Raw genomic sequence first — 11,367 nt, forward strand, 5'->3', positions numbered from 1 at the left:
TCTTTCTGTTTACAAGGTGATAGCCCTGGCCCTACAGTAAAAGATTGAAAAGTGGTTGCACATTTATATTTTAAATGAAATAAAATGTATATGGCAACACATTTCGTGATTCTTCCCTGTAGCCAACTGGATCTGGTCTTATTGGGTAAGAAGACTTTATTATCAGGAAGACAAAATGTCACATTTTTATAAAAAACTGGACACACTAAATAATCTCTGGGTTTTAAAATACCTATGAAGACAGCTAACATTACAGCACCATGAACAGCAATGAAAGGTGGTCCAAGGACAACTGAACTTGTTAGTCACAAGAGAGTAAAAGTTAGAAATGGTGGCTTTTGAATGTCATTTCAGTGACCTGGAAATATGCAGGCAAGGAAGTTCCACTTTCACACTAAAAGGGGAGCAAACTGATTATGAAAAACAGTTCTCATACATTAACACAAAATTATCCCTTTTTGAGCACCACGTGCCTGGTACAAGTCTAGACACCCTACAAGTACTAACCCCTTTTAGCCTCTGAGGGACATTACTATTATTGCCTCCATGATACAGATGAGAAAACTGAGGCAGAGATTAACTTGCTTAAGGTTAACACACCTAGAAGACGGTGGGAATCGATCCAGGAAACTTGCTTCAAAGGTCACCCTCTTCTCTACTTATATTGCCTCTTAACAACCTTATAGACTCTCATTTTAAAGGAAAACTGAGTCTGAACAGTTAAACCAAAATTTAATCCCAAGCATCATGCAGAAGCCTGTAATCCCTTCATCAGGCATCAGTGTTAGTAAAATCCCTAGGGAAGAACAGATTCACTGAGTGAAACATGGAAACACTGCACCCTACCTTTAATCAAGGCTCTAACCCCAGCCCCAATCGTACCTTCCCCGCTAAAATCAGTCTCCTGTGACTACCGCACCACAGCTTATCAACAAGGCTGTGGCGAGCACAGGCAATGCTGTACAGCTCAGGCTTAGACCTGCCAGGAAACACTGGCATCCACTCGGGAAGACAGGGTTGTTACCAGCTATTCCCATCGAAGCTTTAATGGCTTGAGGTCCAAGGACTTGAATATGGCCAGGCTCCTTTCACAGAACACACACAGTAACGTACATTTCACTGAAAACATTTTATTGGCCTTTTGGATAGAAACGGGAATTTATTTGCCAGGAAGGATGATGCCATCATACTGAAAGAGAAGAGATTTATTTTTTTTTCAGAACAGGAGGCAACAGCAAAGATTGCAGCAATGGCTAACGTTTCATTTGAGAACTCAAATCTGATACATGAATTTGGCTCTGAATCCCATGCCCATTCTGAACTAAACAAAAATGGACCAGTTTTAACAACTGTTACACTGTGCTCAACTGCACTACATCCCCCAAGAAAAAGGGGGCTCTTAGGAGAGCCGTTTTCTCACCCTCCGAGCTATCAGCATTCATGGAGGTGGAGAAAAGCCCCAATTCTGGGTGTTCTTTTAAACCATTAACCCTGGAAGCCCCCACTTACCAAGCTGCTCAAATATTCTATCTTCAAAGAAGCTACCCACCAATTGGTGGTAGATTTTGCATCCCCAAAATCCCAACTCCACTCACCGCATTCCACCATTTCACCTGAGATAAATCAGCGTTACCTTCTGCTGGAACCAGCGCATGGCCTCCTCTTTGCTGATTCTGTGTTTGGCCCCAATGCAGCCTGTCCTGCGTTTCTTGTCTGCGATGCTGAAACCTGGCCTACCCAGCACCTGTCCCAGGAATAACCAACAGTCACCTCGCCAGCTCAGAGTCAACAGCAGACAGACAAGACTCACACATTGGAGAGATCGATCTTCAAGAGTCATCTGGTGGCCCAGTAATCCTGGAACTGATGGAACTGGTACCAGCACCCTGGACAACACACCACCACACACACCACAGGCTTGCTTTGGAGGGTGGAACTTGGCTGCACCTTCCCTCTTCCCTACCTCACTTCCAGTGGCAGCTAAGGATTCGCCACCACTGCTTCCCAATTTCCAAAGCACTTTTAATTTTTAAAAGCAGTATTAAGAACAACCTTACTACATGTGTACTGTAGAGAATTTAAAATTCTGAGAAGTTACAAAGAAATAGTTTTATTTCTCTCCTTCCACTTCAGAGCAAAAAGTCTTTCTTAAATTAGGTTTGCTGTTTCCTGACTCCCAACGAGCACCTGATTCTCATTACTGTTTGGATATCCAACTCCGTCCGACAAGGGTGCTGCCATCATTCAGGTTCCACACCAGTCAGGACTTCTGGTTTTGCTATTTAGTTTGATGGTTGGACCAAAGCATAACAGTAACACAAATGGTCATTCCTATGTTGAAATCCCCACCTGAGACAAACCAACCACATCACCAAACCTGCCCTCTGGATGGAAGCCACCCTCCCGCAGGGGCTAAGGGAAGGAGCTGGAAAGAGCAGCCTCAGTGCAGCCAACCCAAATGCCAAATGAGGCGCCCAACACTTGCTCTCAAATTTTCAATTCAGTGGCTGGACAACACTGTCTCTTCCTCCATCTTACAGCCATACTGGTGGTTACTAGATCCTAGGCTTTAAACTTCACAAGAGCAATGACCTTGTCTGTCTAGTTCAGTGCTGCACCCTAAACAGGGCACAGATGAGGCACATCTTCCAAACGGAAAGAAGATAAAGGCAGACAACACTCAAAGTTTCAATCCAACACCTGAGCATTAAAATAGCACACATGAAATGAAGGAGTAGCCGATTCCATGCTCCTCCCAGAGAAGAAGTGGAAAGATCAAATATTCATACCACATAGAAGTCCAGGCCGTAGATACCAATGCTTGGGTCATATTTGATCCCCAGATCGATGTGTTCCTGGATCCCAAAACCAAAGTTTCCAGTATCTGAGAAGTTATTTTTTCGTAATTCATACTCTCGCACCTGAGGAGATAAATGTAGCCAATCACACTCCTTGTCAACTCAAATCCCCCCAAAATAACGAACTTGGCTTGTAACACTCAGCACCCCAGAAATACAATTTGATCAGAAACAAAATCTGGTTTCCCCACTACACCAAATCACATCCCAACTATGGATTTCACAGAACTTTCCCAACTTTCCAAGGGCAGGGAAAACCCCCAGGAAACATCAGAGTATAGTTCAACTCTGCCAAATGCAGGAATAATCCTTTAGAAGTTCAGACATACAGATGACCCTGGCTGGGCAGCTCAGTTGGTCATGGTGTCGACCCTTACACAAAGGTTGCGGGTTCGATCCTCAGGACACATACAAGAATCAATGAGTGCATGAATAGGTCAAACAACAATTTTTTTTTTTCTCTCTCTCTCTCCCTTCCTCTCTTTAGGGAAAAGCAAATCAAAACCACAATGGAATAACATCTCACACCAGGCAGAATGGCTATTATAAAAAAGATATGTGTTGTCAGGATGTGGAGAAAAGAGAACTCTTGTGCACTGTTGGTGGGAATGTAAATTGGTGCAGCCACTATGAAAATCAGTATGGTGGCCCTAGCTGGTTTGGCTCAGTGGATGGAGCGTCGGCCTGCGCACTGAAAGGTCCCAGGTTCGATTCCAGCCAAGGGCATGTGCCTTGGTTGCGGGCAGGAGGCAGCTGATCGATGTTCCTCTCTCATCGATGTTTCTAACTCTCTATCCCTCTCCCTTCCTCTCTGTGAGAAATCAATAAAATATATTTTAAAAAGAAAAGAAAATCAGTATGGTGGTTTCCCAAAAAATTAAGACACACCCAACCCTATGTTCACTATAGCATTATCTACAATAGCCAAGACATGAAAACAACCTAAGTTGCTCAATAGGGGATGAATGGATAAATATGTGGTATATATACACATACAATGGACTACTACTCAGCCATAAAAAAAAAAAAATCTTGACATCTGCAATAATGCCAAGGACTTTGAGGGTATTATGCTAACGAAATAAATCAGACAGAGAAAGAAACACCATCATTTCACTTACAGATGGGATGTAAAAAACAAAACTCCTAGATGCCAAAAAAAAGACTGGTGTGTGTGTGTGTGTGTGTGTGAGAGAGAGAGAGAGAGAGAGAGAGAGAGAGAGAGAGAGAGAGAGAAAGGGAGATTTGTGTTAAGAGGGTCAAGAGGGACAAACTTCCAGTTATAAAAAAGTCATGGGGATGTAACATACAGCATGGTGACTATAGTTACTAATACAAAGTTATATGTTAATGACACTTAAAAAAAGGTACATGTGCCCTGACTGGTTTGGCTCAGTGGATAGAGCGTCGGCCTGCAGACTGAAAGGTCCCAGGTTCGATTCCGGTCAAGGGCATGTACCTGGGTTGTGGGCACATCCCCAGTAGGGGGTGTGCAGGAGGCAGCTGATCGATGTTTCTCCCTCGTCGATGTTTCTCACTCTCTATCTCTCTCCCTTCCTCTCTGTAAGAAATCAGTAAAATATATTTAAAAAAAAAAAAGGTACATGTGTTAAACTGGTGCTTGTTAGCATCACCCGTGCTAGGATGGGTCTCACCTTTAGACCCTTCTCCAAGATTTCTTCTGCCTTGGCCCCACGGACTGTGCAGTGGACAGCAATCTTTTCATTTCTCCTGATGCCAAAGGACCTGACGGTGTATCTGGCTGCAGGGTGGGGGGAACAGGGAGTCAGGGGTTGTCATACTCCCACTGCCTATTCCCCAGAACATCACCTCCCCGACTCCAAAGAGATATTAAGGATCTATCCACACTCTGAGTGGCGGTCTTCTAAGCAGTGCCACCTACATCTTTTCACTGGTTTCATGGAAACACAGGACTTTTCCCACCCCAAGTCACTCAGCCACACTTAAGCAATTAAGAGCTCAGTGGTAAAGTCAAGGTCTCGGGGAGGTAAGTTCACAACCAGAACAGGCCCCTAGAAAGGAAGGTGACCATTGTGTTCTACAAAAAACAAAACATTTGGACAACAGCAGCTAATGTTTGCCAAAACCTTATTAGACTGTCATCCCCATTTCACAGATGAGGTTCTGAGAGACTAACTTGTCTAAGATCGCAGTTGGCAATAAGCGGCGGGAGGTGAACCCAAGGAGTTGCCATATTCCACTATCTGAAAGCAACACAACCTGACCCTGTTCAGTGCCGCCTATATAACCCTACTGCTAACCAGGCCTAGTGCCGTTCGCTGCTTCCCCAGCACTTCCCCTCCGCCCGCTGCCTTTCTTGGAAAACCTTTGCTTGGGCCAGTCCTAATCTCCGCTCACAGTAAAACCTTGTGGTCCAAACGCCACAACCAACCCTAAAAGGAAGGTATTTCTTGGGTTAGGCCAAAAAGTTAATGCTTTTCAGGGATGTCATCCGTCACTTTCAAAATGGGGCGCTCTAAAGGCTTGGCGGAGACCGGCCTCCAGCCCCCCGCGAGCCGCCACTCACCTTTGGAGAAGACCGGGGTCTGGCCCGTGAGCTGCTCCAGGACCTTGGCTGCCCGCGTCAGTCGGTCCCCGCTCTCCCCGACGCAGATGTTGAGGCAGAGCTTGCGGATGCGCAGCTCCCGCATGGGGTTCTCCTTTTCCCCTTGATCCTGCTGTGAACAGCGGGCGCGGCGGTCACCACACGCGCGGCCCGCCACGGCTGCGAGCGCTCTTCCCATACATTGCACGTTTCTCTCTGCTCAGCCCACCTCCCACCGGAAGCCCTAAGGACTGAGCAACTGTCGGGGCAGACAGCTCGGGGCCTTGTTCCTTCCTCCACGCGCGGAGGAGGGGAACGGAAACGTCGGGCAGGTCCCGAGGTTACAGACACCGAGGAGGAACCCCCAGGGGCTCAACATACAGGGTGACGGGGAGCGCCCCATTATAAGGCCGATGAGGGGAAAGGAAATACAGAATTTAACTGCTGAGGAAACGGGAAGCACGTGCTAGCGCCGCGTCCCCCATCCCACTCGGAAGCAGCGCCGAGACCGTGGCAAAAGGCCGGCAGCCCTTCCCGTGTGGAGGTTCCGGCCGAGGTTCCCCAGCACCGGCCAAGCCCCAGATCCCCGGGACCGGAAACAGGTGCGGACCCCTTCGTTCGAGCCGCTCGCTCTCACTGCAGCCCACGGCCCGTGCTTCGGGGCCTCCGGGCGGCTGCCCCAGCTCGCTCTGAGGAGGACGTGAGGGAGGCGCCGGGGGCCAGCTCCGCGCTCTCGGCCCGCGGGGCTCCGAAGTTTCGGGACGGCCAGCAGCGACGGCTCCGTCCTCCTCGGGCTGCGGGAGAGGCAGCTCTCGGGGGCTCGGCCGGCCGTGGATGGAGGCGGATGAAGGGAAGCTAACCCGGGCCTGGGATACTCACCGCCATGATGAGAGACAGGAAGAGAGAGTGAAGTTTCCGGCGCAGGGCCTTATGGGACAGGAGGCGGGCTCTTTCCCACGCTAACCAGAGAGAAGAGGGGGAGAGAGAGGCGCGGCGTAGCGCCGGCTGCCCCCTCGTGGGCACTGCTAGCAACTGCAGGCAACGCTGGCGGACCACCAGCTTCCAGACGGGGTTTTACTTGGGCTTTCCGGCCCTCCTCCTCCCCTGGTCCAGTCTCAGGACCTGGTGGGTCTTAAGAGACACCCAGAACTGCATTAAATCAATCACACAAATTTAAAGCAGATAAGTTATTCTGCAAAAAATGACATTTACACAGTTAGAACAGAGTGGCTTGAGTCCTGAGCTGTGAAGTCAGGCAGATGTGGTCCTGTCTTGGCTAGCCAATAGCTATATGCTCTTGGACAGCTTACTAATTAGACCTCCTTCAACCTCAGTTTTCCTTATTTTTAAGATGGGCACATGATATTGTGAACATTAAATGAGGTAACTGTGTAGAGCATATAGTAAGTCCACAATACGTGGTTACTCTTGTTATTAATATAACCCTACTGTATACCCAAGCAACCCCCCAAAAAGTATTAGACATGGTATACAACTAAGAGAGGGTCACCTGCAGACACCAGGACTGCTTATAGGTCAGTCTCTGACAGACGAGCTCTCCAGTCCTGACTGTAAGAGGGCTCCCTGACTTACACTAAACCCTTAGCAGCAGGACCCAAGAGGTTACCAGGATCGATATCCCAGGCAGGAGCTGACCTTGAGTCAGCCAGTTCCTTTAACAGGAACCAATGGGGAAAGAAGAACTTAGAAGACTTCGGTGGGAAAGGAGCCAAGCCGCTTTCTTTTTTTTCTTTTCTTTTTTTTTAAATATATTTTATTGCTTTTTTACAGAGAGGAAGGGAGAGGGATAGAGAGCCAGAAACATCGATGAGAGAGAAACATCGATCAGCTGCCTTCTGCACGCCCCCTACTGGGGATGTGCCCGCAACCAAGGTACATGCCCTTGACCGGAATCGAACCCGGGACCCTTGAGTCCACAGGCCAACGCTCTATCCACTGAGCCAAACCGGTTCTGGCCAAGCCGCTTTCTTATGCTGCCACAATCCCCTTCTCTCCTCGCTAGGGGGGAGATAGAGGCCCCTAGATGTCTCTGTTCCATCCGTTGGGACAAAAGGGCACTCTGGGAAGCTGGTCTGAGGGCAGAGGGAGAAGGCCTCCCTTTGAGCCTCCTCCTTCAAGCAGCCACGGGCTCACCCAGAGCTGGAGGGCCTCAGCCAGACCCCCAGGAGAGGCCAGAGCCAAAGGAGGGGCTGCTTCAAACCTTGGAATCAGCCCTAACCGGTTTGGCTCAGTGGATAGAGCGTCGGCCTGCGGACTGAAGGGTCCCAGGTTCGATTCCAGTCAAGGGCATGTACCTTGGTTGCGGGCACATCCCCAGTAGGGTGTGTGCAGGAGGCAGCTGGTCAATGTTTCTAACTCTATCCCTCTCCCTTCCTCTCTGTAAAAAAATCAATAAAATATATATATTTTTAAAAAAAAAAAAAAAACAACACAAAAAACCTTGGAATCAAGAGACCACTGAATGCAACACATGATCCTGGTTTTCTTTTGCTGTGAAGCATATTTTTGGGGTAACTGACAAAATCTGAATGACGTCAGTAGACTTCACAATGTGTCCATGTTAATTTAAAGCCCTCGATCTGATTACTTAACTTTGGTTCCATGGGAGAATGTCCTTGGGTTTAAAAAAATACACATTCCATTTTGGGGTAAAGGAGCATCATAACTGTGGCTTACTCTCAAATGGTTCCGAAAAAAATACTGTACTTAGAGAGAAAAGGATAAAGCAAATGTGGTCGATTTAAGATTTAGGGGATCTAAGTGAAGTATACATGGGAGTTGGTGCAACTTCTCTGTGACTCTCAAATTGTCAAAGTGAAGTTAAGAAAATAATTTGAGGGAAACACGCCCCCTAGGAAGATAAAAAAGAGTTCATCCTCCAAAGTTCAGTCTTGTTCTCTCTGCGCCCCCCCCCCCCCAACTTTTTCCACTGAACTTCCCCCAAATAGCTCTCACTTGACCCAGTACCCACACGGTGTTGATGAGAATAGCTAATTAATTGCTGGTTTACCATGGCCAGCAGGTACCAACTACTTGGCCTTTAACATCCCTGGGAGTCAGATACTATTGTTTTCCCATTTTACAGATGAACAAACAAGGCACAAGAAGTTTAGTAAGTTTTATAGACGCTATTTAAGTCTATAGTCTAATGCCAGAGTCCAATCTGGTTCTAAGAGCGGATGAACCAGGTCAGGGCCAAAAGCCACCCCAGGGTTCCCCCTTTGCACCTTTTCCTCCTCAGGAGCCCAGCTCTGTGGTTCTTGCACCAGTCAGGTCCCCGAAAGGAAGCAGAGGGGGTGGAATTAGCCCAGCATCTCCCACCCCTTCCTTGCTTGAGAGACATCCAGGTCAGGAAAGGCAGAGGCAAAAAGACTTGCCATGCTTTACTCTCAGGACACAAACTCATCAGCAAAAAGAAAAACGCATTATTCAGGGCAGGTTTAGGACACTCAGGCGACACAAGAGCAACCCCCAGGCTTCTCCTGGAGCCGTGGGGGCTACTAACGACTTCCTCAAGGCAGCGTGGCCCTGTCTTGGCTAGCTGATGGCCATATGCCCTTGGACAAGCGGACTTGTAAACAAGGGCAGCGTCATTGAGTATAAGGCCTTCTAGGGCAGTGGTTCTCAACCTTCTGGCCCTTTAAATACAGTTCCTCACGTTGTCACCCAACCATAAAATTATTTTTGTGGCTAATTCATAACTGTAATGTTGCTACTGTTATGAATCGTCATGTAAATATCTGATATGCAGGATGGTCTTAGGCGACCCCTGTGAAAGGATCGTTCGACTGCCAAAGGGGTCGCGACCCACAGGCTGAGAGCCGCTGCTGTGGGAGGTGCTGTCAGGGTTGACTTAAGCCAGATGAACAAGAGGAAGGCCATGTCAGGCACGTTTATACGTTTAACTAATTCAAACTCATAAGGAAAAGAGGAGAGTATTTCCTCTTTTTACAGAGGGGATAATTGAGGGTCAGAAGGCCCAAGGCCCAAGCCAGAAGTTGATGATGAGGCCAATTGCCCATTCAAACACCGACCTCATCAGCGAGGATGAGTTCTTCCATGAGTTTGAGGAACTCGGCATTTCTTGAGAGCTGAGTCTAGGCCAGTGGTCGGCAAACTCATTCGTCAACAGAGCCAAATATCAACAGTACAACGATTGACATTTCTTTTGAGAGCCAAATTGTTTAAACTTAAACTATATAGGTAAGTACATTGTTATTAACTTAATTGGGGTACTCCTAAGGCTTAGGAAGAGCCACACTCAAGGGGCCAAAGAGCCGCAGGTGGCTCGCGAGCCGCAGTTTGCCGACCACGGGTCTAGACCCTAACTCTATCTAGCCCGCTGACTGAATGTTTTGTTTTCTTTCCAGCATCCAGACTATAGTGGGTGCTTAATAAATTCTCAAAAGGACGTAACAATAAGACCCTTCATCTCTAAACTGAATTATATGATGGTACTTAGGGTTGGGGAACTGGGCATCAACACGTCAGGTTTCTGTTTTAATGTCATTATAGGAGAGGCCCCCTTGACCACCCGCTCTAAAGTAACTCTCTCATGTCATGGCTTCACCCTTCGTTAGCGTTTTCTTAGCATCTGCCACCATCCACTCCATCATACCCTGCCCTCCCCCAGCCAGACTGAGTGCCGTGAGCAGAGCTGCCGAACCCTCAGCACCAAGGACAGTGCACAGCGTGCGAATGTTCGAACACCATCCAAGGGCAGCTCTAACCTTGCTCAGGGGCAATTGGGCAGTGTGTGTCAGAAGATTCCAAAATAATGCCCACCCTTTGTTTCATTAGGAACCTATTCTAATTAAATTATTGAGAACACATGCAACGATTTATTTACCAAGAGGCTTATGGCAACTTTAAAAAAATATATATATTTTTATTGCCTGGCCAGAGTGGCTCAGTGGTTGAGCATCAATCTATGAACCAGAAGGTCATGGTTTGATTCCCTGTCAGGGCACATGCCTGGATTTTGGCCTCGATTCTCAGTAAAACTAGAAAAATATATTTAAAATTTATATATATATTTAATTGATTTCAGAGAGGAAAGGAGAGAGAGAGAGATGGGAAAATCAATGATGAAAGAGAATCATTGAACAGCTGCCTCCTGCATGTCCCCCACTGGGGATCGAGCCCAAAACCTGGGCATGTGCCCTGACCAGGAATTGAACCCTGACCTCCTGGTTTGTAGGTCGACACTCAACCACTGAGCCACACCAGCCAGGCTCTACTCCTTTTCCAAGAAAACCAACGGTTTCCTGCTCTAGAGCTGCCCTGTCTAATATGGTAGCTACTAACCGCATGTGGCTATTTAACTTTTTTAATCCTCACCCGAGGATATTTTTCCATTGATTTTTTTAAAATATATTTTATTGATTTTTCACAGAGAGGAAGGGAGAGGGATAGAGAGTTAGAAACATCAATGAGAAACATCGATCAGCTGCCTCCTGCACACCCTCCACCTGGGATGTGCCCGCAACCAAGGTACATGCCCTTGGCCGGAATCGAACCTGGATCTTTCAGTCCGCAGGCCGACGCTCTATCCACTGAGCCAAACCGGTTTTGGCAGCCTGTGAGTCTTTGTAATGAATTCTCCCATTTCCTTCTTTTCTATTCACTTGTGTTCCTTGTCCTCCACACAGGTTACAGTGCAGAGGTTTGGTGTATTATTTTTCTGAAAGTCAAATATGTTTCCAGCCCTGGCTGGTTTGGCTCGATGGATAGAGTGTCGGCCTGTGGACTCAAGGGTTCGATTCTGGTCAAAGGCACATACCCAAGTTGCGAGCTTGATCCCCAGTAGGAGGCGAGCAGGAGGCAGCCAATCAATGATTCTCTCTCATCACCGATGTTTCTCTCTCTCCCTCTCCCTTCCTCTCTGAAATCAATAAAAAATATATTTAAAAGACTATATGG

At 47.5% G+C, this 11,367-nt stretch overlaps 1 protein-coding gene across 2 annotated transcripts; it reads right to left on the reverse strand.

Moving 5' to 3' along the window:
- Positions 1–1,110: 1,110 nt before the first annotated feature.
- Positions 1,111–6,453, reverse strand: RPL11 (ribosomal protein L11). 2 transcript variants are annotated; one of them, XM_059690846.1, is made up of 6 exons: positions 6,304–6,450; positions 5,407–5,557; positions 4,514–4,620; positions 2,790–2,921; positions 1,634–1,744; positions 1,111–1,189 (listed from the first exon to the last, which is right to left on the reverse strand). In XM_059690846.1, exons 1-6 carry the CDS (start codon positions 6,307–6,309, stop codon positions 1,160–1,162), a joined length of 537 nt encoding a protein of 178 aa, XP_059546829.1. In that variant the 5' UTR covers positions 6,310–6,450; the 3' UTR covers positions 1,111–1,159. The 2 variants fall into 2 exon arrangements, with proteins under 2 accessions (XP_059546829.1, XP_059546830.1); XM_059690847.1 differs by lacking the exon at positions 1,111–1,189 and having other exon boundaries at positions 1,661–1,886; positions 6,304–6,453.
- Positions 6,454–11,367: the final 4,914 nt, after the last annotated feature.

Source organism: Myotis daubentonii, chromosome 3 (assembly GCF_963259705.1).
Source record: "Myotis daubentonii chromosome 3, mMyoDau2.1, whole genome shotgun sequence".
Taxonomy (NCBI): Eukaryota; Metazoa; Chordata; class Mammalia; order Chiroptera; family Vespertilionidae; genus Myotis; species Myotis daubentonii.